The following is a 14,313-nucleotide window of genomic DNA, read 5'->3' on the forward strand; positions in this document are numbered from 1 at the left end:
TAGATAGATAGATAGATAGATAGATAGATAGATAGATAGATAGATAGATAGATAGATAGATAGATAGATAGATAGATAGATAGATAGATAGATAGGTTTGCTGTTATCCCGAAAGCCATGCAGATTAAAAACTGTCAAAAATTAACTGACAGAGAGGAAGAGTGAAACTGTTATTTTAAGTTATGGTTTCACTGTAACCACTTATTACTTCTTCTTGTTAAATTTGTCAGCTTTGGAATGCTGGTTCATTTTGAAAAACTCTCAAAGCATGCTAACGCCTGTGCAGACACAGCATAGTGAAGTCAACAGAGCAGCTGTAAAGTACTAGGATTTTCAATTATTCATAGATATGTGTGGGAAAACATGTAATAATGGAAAACTGAGTAAGTGTTGTTTCCCCAAGAGAGGTAGATCTGAATTCCCCCTTCTCATGCTCTCTCTTCTTCGGATTTTAACTGCATATTGTATCTCTGACTGGAATACACTGCGGAGGATCAAAAATCACCCACATAGCAGAAATCCAACATGCAGTACCATCAATATTTTTGACCTTGGTTTCAGAAATAGAAATGCCTGTTTTACAAAAAACAGCAAAAGACTGGTAGCACCAGCAAAGGGGAGCTTATAAAGTGTGCCGTATTTCGAACTGCAAGGTTAGCAGTGAGATGTTTTTCAAGGTTATTGAGGCCATCAGCAGAGCTTTTAGGTGTGTGTGTGTTTGCATTTGTGCAGGTTGGAGGGAACGCTTTGGAGGAGGCGATGTCTCACAACACCAGTGTGACAGAATGCAATATCCACCTGACAGACATCGAAGAGCGGAGAGTTTCCGTCATTAACCAAATGGTTTGGAACAACCAGTTTAGAAAACAAGAAACAAACCCAAGAGAGAAGAATACTGAGAATGCCAACTGATGGTTTTTATAATATAAACCCATCTTTATCAGCCGTCTGTCTTTGCAATAGATGAACGTATTCATTTAAAACCACAATAAACGAAAATATGCAGCAAAATTCAACCAAATTTGGTCTAAAACACAACAGATGTAAGCGAACCCTACATTAATTCTAACGTAAGAAAAATGCAGGATATGATGTGTCATTAAGATCTTTAAACTATCTCAAATGAGTTGTCTGATATCTACTTAATTCATAATGATTGAAGCAGATGATTGGTTGCTGGCAGACCAGGTCATGTATCAATCATGGGTATCCTGCGCTGTCATTAGTTGTTGTTTCAAACAGTCTCCTGCAAGTTGAGCAAAGTTTATATTGGGATCGACCTACTTTGCGTAGCCAGCAGGGGGAGGGATCACAACATCACAACTCACATTTACTCCAGTTCGAGTAACATTTCCAGAAATCTTCCAGCTGAGACTTTTTAGACAATGAGTAAGTGTGAAAAATATGTCCTGTTTTGATTCATATGAAGCAACAGGAACCAATGAGCTTGGGACCGAGGGGATGGACCAGCACACTGTTGCTTCTGTTCTATTTACTACACTTGTTGACAGCATCAAAAGTTTCCTTTGGCTGACAAACATGCAACACTGGTTGCATCAGTTGACCTCAGATCAGTGATCATAGTCTTTCTGGTATGTCTGTTGTGTATTTTTAAACAAATAGACCAGATATTTTAGTGAGCATTTCAGTTTATTGAGTTTTTTGTTCTACTTTGATACACATGTTTGGTATTCAGTCCTTATGTAACATCAAGGCAACGTCGTGATGGTGTTGGAATACATACAGACTTGCATTGTTTTATTTTTACCTATAATCTACTGGTAAATAGTGTAACTCTTGAACTAGGCGGCAACAAAATTATCAGTCAGATGTAATTTACAGTCATAGCCATGAATCAGGTGTATGTCACAGGTGTCACACCTAAAATCACAAATCAGTCTCCAGAGCCATTTGAAGAGAGGTTATTCTGGACTAATTTAGCCAAAAAGCAGAAAAATCTATGACAGAATATTGATTTATTATATTTAGATCCTTAGTAATCCCTAAGCATATGTTTATGCTTAGATATACCAGTCAAATCACACCAACAGCATTTGTATTTTTAAAAAAGTATTCTAAAATGATTAAAAACGTGTTTGAAGGGAAACAAAACCATCCCAAAACAGCCTTTTTAGGGGGACTGTTCTGCTTCTCTCCATTTAATAGCAACACATCAAATCTGTACCTGCTCCAGTTAAGTGTGTGTTTGTGTGCATGTGTGCACACAATATCCACATCGACTGACATTCTACACTCCTGTCTCTATTTATTTACAGTACAAAGCCATCCTGCTCTACAATGTTAAAAATCCACAGATTTATGGAAGTATAAAAGATGAGGCCCAAAGCATCATTGAGTGAAAGAATACAAATCATCGTACGAGCCTAATCTACCTCATAAGACATGATAACGGCTATAGCTGCTTTCTTTGCAGAAATGTTATTCTAACAGTCATCTATAGAGGAAAAGTGTATAGCTTTAAAACTTTCAGTCAGATTGTAATCGGTCAAATAGCTTGTTTCTGTTGCTGCGTAAACATTTCACGGGTAAACACATTTTTCTATTCTTACATGGGACTATGTATGAATATCACAGTGAAGCCACCTGAGAGGCTTGATGATGATGATGAAGGAGAGATTGTGATGATTTCAGAGTGGCACAGTGACTTTAGCATTGACATCCGGTGCATCCTCCTATATTTTGATTAACATAACAAAAAAGACATTTCGGTACATTTAAATGCCCCGTGGAGACTGCATGCTGTTATTTGTGTTGTCCTCTGAGTCATGCAAGTCCACTTGAGTCTCTGACTTCTGACCAGCACGAGCTCGGTTGTGATCCAGTCCTTCACAGCTACAAAATAAGTAAAGAATCTGAATGGGCTAAAAATTAACTTGTTAGCTCAATTGATTCCCAGCCATTTTAGCTCAGATCACTGACATCTGTTCTGTGAATAGTTTAACATACACACTGGAACCACTGAAGATGTACAGAGAGCCTAAAATAATAACTTGCCATTTGTTCACTTCAGTTTTTCTGTGATTAAACTAATTTATTTCAAACACTTGTCATAAATGTCCCCCTATCTCAAGATTTCAGGTGAGATTTTGGTGTTAGCATCTTGAATACAGCAGCCTGAAGCTGTTCATAACCCACCGCATTAAGTTGTTAGAGAGGTAATATGAGACATATTATTCTGAAGAGTTGTTTTGTGTTCTTTGATAATGCAGATGTTTTTTCTAGTGGAAGATTTCTCTGGTAATAACCTCTTTTTCATGCTAAGATACCGCATTTTTCTTGTGTTTCATGGTGGAATCAATTTTAGCAAAAATCGACTTTAAAACGTTGCAGTTTACCGAACCTTTACACACAGACTAAGTGATGGATTTATGAATAGCGAGTGCAGAAGTGAAACTCAATGACTGGAGATGTTTGCATCTGCACCTCCGCCTTCTTTATGTGCAGATGAGAACATGAGTGATTATCGGGATGTTGTTGCAAGCAGAATCGTTGACCTGAATGCTATCCTGAGTTTGGGGTGAGGTTGCATAGATGACCTTGAGTTGTGAAAACAGGTTAAAATTGTTAGTTAAACGTGACTCAGTCTGTTATGAGGGGGTTGTGTCTCAGTCCACAGCTCCAAACACAACAACACACATGGAATGTAATGAGTATGGCTGATTGATCACTTTATCGGGAAGGCAAATCTCAACACCAAATGTCTAAACGCAGGTGAGATTCATAGTATTCAGTGATGGCCGTAATGGCAGTATGATCCATGTATATCCGTTGTTATGGACGTCCTCTATGCTTAACCTCCATTCCTTCAAGTGGCTAAATGACTGTCCATAAATATTAAGGAGTTCCGGGTAGAAATAAACCAAACTTTGAGCGATGGGTTGTGCTGCGGGGAGTGGCTTTTGTCACTGTTTGCATTAAACACTGCTTCGGTTCTTGGCTGCAAAAGTAAATTTCCCATCAGATACAGCATGCACTCAGCTGAGAGGAAGTAGGTTTTAGTGTTTTAAAGTAATCCTTTTATATAATTAAATCTGACACTATCAGTAGTGAATCCAGGCCTCTGCCTATTTCGAGTGTTTTCGATGGCCAGCTCTCTAGCTGTCTCTCTGATATGCATCAGCAGCAGCAGCACAGGGCTGGCTGTGTGAGTAATGTGAAAAAGAAATCTGAAAAGCATTTTGTGTCTGATTCTTACAAACTTGTGGATTTTTGCCTATGTTTTCAATAACCTTGATGTGTTCTTCTGCTTGTTTTAATGGGAGGATAGTGAGATGAGATGAGAAGTCATTGCAGCTTGTGCTTGTCAGTAACGGTTGATGCTAGGCACTTAAATAAAGAGGTAGGCTCAATGAAAATATTGCCCAACACGAACCTAAATGGATCTTAAAGATTTTAAACTGGCGGAGTTGACACTGATTTCTCAGCAGTGCAGTGAGGGTATTTTTTACTGCTTTACAAAATGTACAGTTTGAACAGTTTAAAGAAGTGTTTATGAATCAGTTTTAAATCCTCTTGTCCTTCAGCCCTCGTCTGCTAAATTATTCAAACTCCTCCTGTGCTATATTTGGCGAGCCATGGAGTTTAATGTCATTGCAGCCAAGCACATATCAGCTGACTGAATGTTTTATCCGGACATTTATTTTCAGTTTTTTTCTCTTTGAATGGATTTCCATGAGCATTAACTTTGAATGGAGACATTAAATCATCCAGGATCAAAATGTGTTAACATGCAGATTTCTGTATTTGTCGACTGTACTGACTTCACTTTGATAAGAGCCATGAGAGGGTTAGGGTGTTTGGTTTCAGCAAAACTACTTAGTCTCGTTAGTGTGTTTTGACAAGGTTGCTTATCTTTGCGTTCCATTTCTCGTTTGGCATCCATTTAATTTTTTCATTTGCTGCTGAGTCAAAGCCCATTTCAGGCTTCATATACCGGGAAATGTTACTCATATCTTTGTAAATTGTCTGTGACTAAGATCTGTAAATATGGCATTTACACTAGGATGGGATGGCCCTTGATTTTCATTGGTTATCTGAATCTCAACAGACTCTTTAGGGCTGCACATGACACTTTGGCAGTATCCTTTAAAGCCTCGCTGTATTTTAAACAACAGTCTCATCGGGTCTGTTTTTCCCTGATGTATTGAGTGATAAACTCCACACACATACTTTGTTGTAATTGCTGTTGTGTCAGGTGACAGTATGTTTAGAAATGTTAACAAATCCTTTGTTGTGGTAACTCAGAGAATGCTCTTTTTTTTTTTTTTTTAAATCTCTGTGTTAAAGAGACACAAGAGTCCATGTATGAATAGTTTCCTTGGCCTTAGCTCGTGTCATCAGAGTGAAGTTTCTACACAGGAGCCATTTCTGTGCAGCGAGCGGTGGTCGTGGTTGAGGCAGCCTTCGTTGCGATGCACGATGAGCACTGGGAAGTACAGCGCGTCCTGATAGGCTGGAGGGTTCTCCTCACTGGCCTGCTGGCCTGACAGACAGCGCGTGCTCTCTGTGGGACACGACTGCTCATTCAGGCTCCCGCTGCTCCTCCACAGGCAGCTCCGCCTGGAGCCGTACAGCCGACCCAGCGAGAAGCGGCTGGCGCTGAACGGGATGCGGGGGCTCCCAGTGTTGCAGATGCTGAGGGCGCTTCGGGAGAAGATGGAGGAGCTGCTTATGGCACGGTGGCAGCGTTCGCAGTTCTGCCTGTAGCTGCCGTAGCCTCCGGATAAGGAGTAGCTATTGCAGCTCCCTGAGAGCTGGGCCAGGTCCATGAGAACCGCCTCAGAGTAGCTGGGCACTAGCTGCTGGTTGGAGCGGATGTGCCACTCGAGCTCTGTGCTGTCAATTGTGTTGACCCGTGGGATGTGTCTGCAATACACCCGCTCGTCAGATGGCGTTACTGGCACATAGTCAAAGCCGAACAGCTTCTCCACATGGTAGTGCACACAGGAAGTACGATACTCTGTCAGCACCCTCATAGGCCAGGACAAGGTGAAAGCAGCCGCTACCCAGAAGGTGGAGTTGGAAGCATACCATGGAAGGTGATCAGGGTCAGAAAAGGCAATCATATACTCCTTAAAGTCGACATTCTTCAGGTGCATCCCCTCACGTGCCTCCATGTAATCATCAAGGCCCTCGTTTTCTGTAAAGAACCTGGCCCGCTGGTTCAGGTAGGAGTTTTCAGACTCCACATTGGCAAAGCTAAAGCACTTGGTGAACCTCAGCTTGGTGATGGGGAAACCATCCAGACCCAGCAGGTTCTTCGAGATGTCCTTAACCCCGCAGTTACCGTAGTCAAACTCCGCCTCAGCTACGTGGGTGTTTACTCTCTCATGGTAGACCTGTGTAGTGGTGTAGGCATCTCCGTTACGGTAACGTGTCACCTGTCGCATTCTCCTGACATAGTGATAGCTGATGGCCTTCCACCAGATGCAAGGCGTAGCCTGCTGCATGCGCTGTATGCGCTCCGTCACGCTGTCCACATCAACCTTGTACTGCAGCTCATTCCTGGTGTAGCAGTGCCAGCATTCGACCAGGTAGACCACATAGAGCATGACCAGGAAGGCCAGAGGGATGTAGATGTAGCCATTGGAGCAGGGACTGTCATGGTACATCATAGAGTTTCCCTTGTAGGCGCTATTGAAGGTGAGGCGTGTGACCTCTGTCACCTGGCACCAGGCCATCACCCCGACACAGCCGTACATCAGCAGTGACAGCAGCAGGCATTTCCAGTGAGTTTCCTGACACAAGGACTTAGCCAGAGACTGTTTCTGAGGCTGTTGCTGCAAAAGAGAGAAAAAAACGATTACAAACACAGGTATTAACATAATAATATAAGAAGGAGTAGCCTATACCTGAAGATTTAAATGAATGGCACATTTTAATGTGGCATTGATGAACACAACCTAAATACCTGTAGGCAAAAAGTTAAGGAGCAGCGGCTCATGTGTATAAAATATTTAAGGAAATATTCTTCGTTGCAAGTGCTTTTGCATAGTTTATGCATGAGCCAAGAGCCAACTGCTCATTTCTTGCTCTGTGCATGTTATAATCAGACGATTCCTTCATTATTACCATTAAAATGTAAAAGAAATCCTGTTGTCACGTGAGAGTTGAAGACTTGAAAGAACTGATATGATTTTAAAGAGTCAAAAACATTTAGGCAGACAGGCAGAAAAAAAGGCTGTAGTCTGACTTGGGCAGCATTTAGATGGTGCCATCCTTTATCTCCTCGGGGCACAGCAAGCCCCAGCGGCTGCATCAAAGAGCTCGAGAGCTGGTTACGCCCTGCAGGAGCACAGCCACACAAAGCCTGGCAGAGATTCAAAAGTCCCAGGAAGGGGAAGATTATCACTAAATTCATTCAAAAAAAATTTGCATGACAGACCTCACTTCTAACACTTCAGATAAGACTGTAAATGTCTAGATTTTGATCTATAGGTCGCCTCTAAACACCACATTTTTTTAAAAAAAGCATCTGCTCTATCACAGCGCTGATTTATTGAACTCGACATGTCAGCTCTGTGCTCTTCGAGTGATAGACAAGCATAAATAATCAATGTTCTTGCATCATAATTAACTTCCCGACCTTGGTCACATGGTCTTCAAGCACACTGCCAACCCAAGGCTACACCCCACAGAGCAAAAGGGATTAACAGTGAAATTCCCCACTGAGATAAACCTCCTGCAGGAGGAGTGCTCGCTCACCAGCATTCTGGCCACGTTCGAAAATTACAATCAATACTACGTGGCACATTTTGTGGCCAGTGTTACATTTTACAGGCTCGAGGTTAATGATGAACAGTTGTGCAGTAGGAGATATCGTTCTGATTATGTGCCTGCAAAGTAATGCATGTTACAATCTGATTAAAAATGTGTTAGAAAAACCTTGCGCTGGTCCTAAAATATGAAAGGAGAATCCATTTTTAATTGTAGTGAGTTACATTTATATTTAAGGCAGTTATTGTATGAAACAGCTCTAAAAGTCTTCTGTGTACAGTTAGCTGAAGGCTCTTGTATCATTTTTTAATATTTGGTTTCAGTGTTGTTTTGTATTTAGTGAAAATTCCCTTTGCATGAAAGCAACAACTGAGAATCACTTCAGCACGCCACCTTACGTGCTTATATCCTAATGTAATTTTACAGTTTGCACTCATAGGAGTCATAGATTGTAATATGAAAGTGGCTATTGTTAAAAGGAAAAACAGTTTCAAGAAGGTTCAAATCTGTACAGTCTTCACATTAAGGAGGCTGCCGTGGTGCCTTTAGTGCCTCTCGCAGTCATGGACACTTTCTCTTGACATAATAAGACCAGCTAGGTTATATAAAAAGACTCTCTTGTGTAATGGATATGTAACTTGCCCAGCATGTGTGCATGTAGGGGAAGACTGGAGAAGAAGGAGAGGAATTGGGTGTTATAGTTTAATTCAGGAAAACTGCTGTTGAGTCCTTATGTTTCCAAATCTGTTTTAGTTTTTCCCTTAAGGGAAATTTACAGACTCCCCCCCAATACAACATCTCACTTCTCCCCGCCCTAGTAACGTCAACATGTCTTTTAAATGCTGCGTGACTTTCAATATCTTCTGGAAAGATATGAGCAAAGTAAGTTTTTTGTTTTAACACTTTCGTGTACCTGATTGGACCGTGATAGATTCTTAAACCTAATTTTGGAAGCCTGCCCGGAGGACACAGGAGCGTAATCATGGCGTTCACACGCTCGAGTGCGCGCATGGGTTCGTATAATAGGCAAATAAAGCGCTTTAAGTGCTGTGCAAACACTTAAATCAGAATCTAAAAAAAAAAGCCAAATGATTAAAACAGTGAGATTATTACAGTGAGCATGCACAAAGGCAGCCTGTCACTTAAACATGCCACACTACTCAAAAGCCTTAATTTACTGCAAACAATTCTTACCTCTTCCCGGGGGCTTTCCGTCTCCTCCTCGGGGACGGTGGCGGTGGCGGTGGCGCTTTCACTTGCCGTTGCAGCCGATGCTGGGGACATGGTAATAACAACAACACAAAGACCGGTGGTGCATGGATCTCCTGATGGGATGGGGGCTTTCCAAAGCAGAGTGAGACATAAACACGCCGCGAACTCCTCCGCGCATCATCCGCAGGAAACCAGTGCAGCAGGAACCCAAACAGAAGGGCTCAAAGGATGCTGCATCCCCAGCCTGTTTCAGGTGGGCACACTTCGCATGGTGTAGCCTACGGGAACGCGGTCATTGTGCCTCTGAAGAAGACTGAGAGGCTGTGACTCTTCTCGCGATGCGATGGTGATGGTGATGAGGACTGCTGCGGCGAGGGATCCAGTGTGATGAGGGAAGTGACAAATCTCCTCTCCCTGCAGGCAGAGCCCATGACACCCAGTGAAGCTGTGAAGCAGGACAAAGGAGACGGGCAGCGGCACATGCGAGCAGCCAGCCCGACACCACGATGTAAATAACACGCACGTACGTGTCCACGTAACTCACAACAGCACAGAGGGGCGCTGCTGCTGCCGCTGCTGAGGAGGGGGTGGCTCCTCTCAGCAGAGATCTTTATTCTGATCTGTATTTAAGCAAGTTCTTTGAAAAACAGTAATAGTAAAAGCTCACGTAGGGTTTAAATTCGTTATATATATGAAATTAAATAAGCCACCTGTGATGCCCCTCAGATGGTATGATTTTTTTGGATTGTTTGGCTTTGTTTCTTTTTGTCAAAGGGTTTAGTTTAGTTTAGTTTATTCGCAAATCAATCAAAAGTACAAATTCCAACATAATAGACAAGATAGCCATTTGTTAAATGGGACTCCCCAAAAGCTAACCACATCTTATGAGTAGAGGCCTAATCATCAGATAATATAATGCAAATATAATTCCCAGGTCATGTTTCCTTTTTTTGCAGCTGTTTTATTTCTGTGGGTTTTTGTTATGTATTGTTTGTGTATATTGGATATTCCCTGGATCTATCCATTTGGACTTTATATGGGTCAATAAATGTCTCTCTTTCGTTTTAGTCTGCCTGTGTGCTACATTTGGGTCCCTCTCTTCCACCCTGGACACCACCACAGTTTGAAGACATGCTGTACAAGATGAAACACGAGACAGCGTTTGCAATGAAAAGTGTTTTAGTTAGACACTTTGGTCAAACTTTAATAGCTTTTATCACAGGAAGGAGCCATTAGAAAATAATTTCACTGTAGTCATAAAGGGATGGACACAATCGGCTACATGCTGTGATGTTTAAGTGACGCTCAAGTGGCCAAAAGTGGCCCACGCCATTAGCAGCCTGAACTCTATATGCAAGGCAGGATAGATCCATGCTTTCATGTTGTTTACGTCGAGTTCTTGTCATCCAAGTGTCACAGCAGAAATCGATCAAAGCAGCCAAAATTTTTCCAATCTTCTGTTGTCCGGTTTTGTTCAGCCTGTGTGAATTATACACTCAGTTTCCTGTTCTAAGCTGACTAGAGTGGGCATCCGGTGTGGTCTTGTGTTGCTCTAGACCATCGGCTTCGTGGTTCTATGTCCTGTGGATTCAGAGATGCTCTTCTGCATACTTTGGTTATAACGAGTGATTTTTTTTGAGTTACTGTTGCCTTCCTGTCAGTGCAAAGCAGTCTCCCCATTCTCCTCTGACCTTTGACATCAACAAGGCAGTTCCACCCAGTGAACTGCTGCTCAAAGCATATTTTCTCATTTTCTTCTCTGTAAATCATAGAGATAGTTGCATGGGAAAATCCCAGCAGTTTCTGAAATACTCACATCAGCACATCTGGCACCAACAAACATACAATTTTCAAGGTCACTTAATTCACCTTTCTTCCCCATTCTGATGCTCAGTTTGATTTTCAGCTGGTCATCTTGACAATGTCAGCATGCCTAAATGCACTGAGTTGCTGCCATGTGATTGGATGATTCCACTTTTCATTTCAAATAAACTTCCTAAAGAACATGTGATGATTCCACAATAAAGTTGTGTTTTAAATTCTTAGCAAATTAATCTCATCACTCCACCAAATATAGCTTTCAGACAAAAAGAAAAAGAGCACAAAAGTTCAAGTTTAAGCTGAGATATGGTTTACTTAATGCTGTGAATAAGGAGAAGAGGGCAAAAAGACAGAATTGCCCCAAAGCGTTTGTCATTATTTCATTGTTTTTGTGAAAGAAGAGACCATAAGAAGACCAAGTAGGGAAAACTGAATATTTATCCTTGCTTTTGTTGTGCACAGCCCTATTTAAACAAGAACACTTTCCTGTATGATCCTGGAACACCGACCTGTGTTTATCACAGAGCACAGTATGGACATTGGACTGGACTCCTGGTGTAAAGTGGAAAAAGTAAACACAGCAGTAGAGGAAAAACAGATGGTAACTCTTAACAGCACTAAATGCTTCCCTCTAACAGTCAGCATTGTTTTATGTTGTAGACTGTTTTCATCATGGACCTACCCCCCTCCCATTAAAGTACAGAAGCAGCTGTGTAAGTGAGCCCTCTAAAGGCCAAACCACAGGAAGCGTCTCAAAAAAGTAAAAGTAAAAATACAGATGATTAAAAAAGAAAAGCTCTGAATATTTTCTTCTGTTTATATGACTGCATCAATCCCAAAAGCATGCAAAACAACTACAGACTGACACTGTGAGCTCCTGCTGCTACAGACAGGACCCCTCAGCACATATCAGTAGCTGCTCATGTTTAATGTCTCCTCACTTTTAAATCCAGCAAAATGAGTTTTCTATAAACCAAGCTCTGGTTTTGCAGCTTCTTAGAAAAAGGACTAAAGCTCAATGAATAATAATGTGCTTGTGGTTTATTGTTGCTACCAGTGACAAGCCTGAAAACCGAGACTTCCGCTGTGGACTTCAAAAATAAAAGCCAGATGAACGGAGTATCACAGTGGGATGTTTGTTGTGTTCTGAATGAGTACATTAATGAGATTTGATACTTCTATGTAAGTCAGACTTAGATCCCATAATTAGATTATCACACTTTACTGTGATTGTGCTCTGAACCACGCTCACCTTTGAACTCCCCCGCTGTTTTGATACCAAATACACATCAATAAGGTTTCATGAGTGCACCTTGCACAGTTCCGAGTGATTGTTTTGACGCAGACAGACTCAGACTGATAAGCTCAACTATCTCACCTAATGAATAGGCCAACAGGTTTATTTATAAAAAAAATCATAAATAAACAGAAATGGGCTTTGTGTTGATCTTGTAAATGCACACCGGATGAAGGTTACTTTATATGGCGTCTTTCAAACAAAAATAATAGAACTTCCTTCCTTTCTATGCTTCAGATAACACCCGCGGTCAAACTTTATTTTGATATCTACTGCACACATGTGAAGTTTGATGAGTGCATGTTGCACACATGCTATTGTGGTGATATAATTAGTCCATGTAGAGACAAGCATACCTTCCAAAGTATTTGGAGCCTCTGTGGTAAATCGTATTGCACAGGGTGTCACCAGGATTACAAGTTGTGAAGATGTGAGGCCTGCATATGCTCCAAAAGGGCTTAAAGAAACATGTCATTGTGTTAGCAAGTTTTAGTTCTGTGGTCAGATTTTGCATACTTAATTGGTTTTATTGACAGTTGAGTATTTGTTTTGTTAAAGCAGTTCATTTAATGCTGTTTATGAAAGTGTGCATGGGCTCATGCATCATTCAGAGGCAGTAATAATCACACAACTCAAGCGGGGAATAATCACATAAACAAGTTGTTTGTGTTTTTGATTTTATTGTTTCATTTTTCGTTATTGTATGTGATGTTGCTGCTTTCAGTATCCCTGCAGCTGTGGTACACAGTGAAGACTAAGGTTCTCAGAACAACTGAGACTTAAACATCAAAAATTGGAAATGCAAACCAACACAGTTCATTTATTTGATTATATATTTACTGTTTTTTTATTAGCACACTAGACAAGGTTGATTTCATAGTGTGTGTGTGTGTGTGTGTGGGGGGGGGGGGGGGGTATTGTTATTAAGCATTTTGTATATTTCTTATTTTGCGCGTTTGTTGGCCTCATTGAATGTTGATATGAAAGAAACAGGGGTGTTTCCAGGAATCGTTAATGGGGTGGAATAGGATAGAAGAATAACAGGGCAGGTTGGGTGGAAGAGGGGAGGCTGGAAATCAGAATATTTGATCAGAAGTAAATACAATTTGAGGCTGGTGTAGCTCTATGCCCTAATATAAATGATGTTATATGACAGACTCTTTGTGTAAGCGAATATCATGTTTCATATTTCTTAGCCTAAAGATGTATTCATGTTAGCCACAAAGTGAAATTTGCACTGGATGATGTGAATAGACACTAATCTGCATTAAAGGTATTTCAACTTTGCAAAAACCCATGAGCGAGGATTCTCCTGACACTGCCGACAGTCAGAAATGAATGATGAGCTTACTGAAGTCATTTGAGGGAAGTTGGAGTTTAATAGTTCAACTTTACTCTTAGATAAAGACCGATGGGGGAAAAGGAGAGGGTGTGGGAAAAGCTACTGATTGTACTCCTCCTTATCCCCTTGACTTTTGGGGTTTTTCCACTGTGACTGTGCAGCGAGGCATCAAAGTGCACTTAATGGAAAATGAAGATTATACAGAATCGTCCTTCTTCAGAATCATTATCATATTTAAAAATAATAGTTATTAGTCGTTTCCTTATTTTTTATTAATGTGTTTATCACTTTAATCTCCAAATCCCTCCCAAATTACTGAACTTCTTCCACAATCTCATTCTTTCAGCCACTACCCAGACCTCGTGATTGTAGATATCATGATTACATTAGACAACAGGTCTTATCTATGTTTAGCACTGCAAGATTAACAAGCAGTCATTTCTTTTTTTTTTGGGGGGGGGGGCAGATGTCACCCTATGCCCCCCTCTGGACATGCCCCTGAAAATAAATTCCAGTAAGAGTTAGTCAGAAGCCTGCGAACTGTTACCATGTCATCCTAATAGAGCACTTTGCTCTCAGACTGCAGGTTTAATTGTGGTTCCAAGGATATTTAAAAGTAGAATGAGAGGCAGAGCCGTCGGGTTTCAGGCTACACTTCTGTGGAACCAGCTCCCAGTTTGGATTCAGGAGACAGGCACTCTTTTGGATCAGGTGACCCTGAATCCCCCCTTAGTTATGCTGCAATAGTCCTAGGCTGCTGGGGGCTTCCCATACACTAAGTATTTCTTCTTCACTCATCTTTTTCACTCATTATGTACTCACACTCCATTTTGCATTTAATCATTAGTTACTACTAATCTCTGACGCTCTTCCATAGTATTTAGTCTTTTGCCCCGTCTTCCTC

At 41.2% G+C, this 14,313-nt stretch overlaps 2 protein-coding genes across 3 annotated transcripts in view; one reads left to right on the top strand and one right to left on the bottom strand.

Annotated features, from left to right (window-relative positions):
• The window catches only part of drc5 (dynein regulatory complex subunit 5), a 6,080-nt gene extending 5,064 nt beyond the window's left edge, over positions 1-1,016 (top strand). For both annotated transcript variants that reach the window (XM_005731109.2, XM_005731108.2), the window contains one exon: positions 733-1,016. In XM_005731109.2, the coding sequence (XP_005731166.1) occupies positions 733-912 (180 nt within the window). In that variant the 3' untranslated portion in view covers positions 913-1,016. The remainder of the gene's footprint in view (positions 1-732) is intronic.
• A 2,862-nt stretch (positions 1,017-3,878) lies between these two features.
• On the bottom strand, positions 3,879-9,488 carry tmem151ba (transmembrane protein 151Ba). The gene is made up of 2 exons (XM_005731111.1): positions 8,932-9,488; positions 3,879-6,800 (listed from the first exon to the last, which is right to left on the bottom strand). Exons 1-2 carry the CDS (start codon positions 9,019-9,021, stop codon positions 5,358-5,360), a joined length of 1,533 nt encoding a protein of 510 aa, XP_005731168.1. The 5' UTR covers positions 9,022-9,488; the 3' UTR covers positions 3,879-5,357.
• Between the last annotated feature and the right edge of the window lie 4,825 nt (positions 9,489-14,313).

This window comes from Pundamilia nyererei, unplaced genomic scaffold, assembly GCF_000239375.1.
Source record: "Pundamilia nyererei isolate P.nyererei 1_Seehausen unplaced genomic scaffold, PunNye1.0 scaffold00041, whole genome shotgun sequence".
Lineage (NCBI taxonomy): Eukaryota > Metazoa > Chordata > Actinopteri > Cichliformes > Cichlidae > Pundamilia > Pundamilia nyererei.

Bases quoted from the DNA above. Each gene is read 5' to 3' on its own strand.
- tmem151ba (XM_005731111.1), bottom strand. From the start codon at position 9,021: ATGTCCCCAGCATCGGCTGCAACGGCAAGTGAAAGCGCCACCGCCACC. The intron at 6,801-8,931 runs GTAAGAATTGTT...TCTCTTTTGCAG, and splicing joins CGGAAAGCCCCCGGGAAGAG to CAACAGCCTCAGAAACAGTC.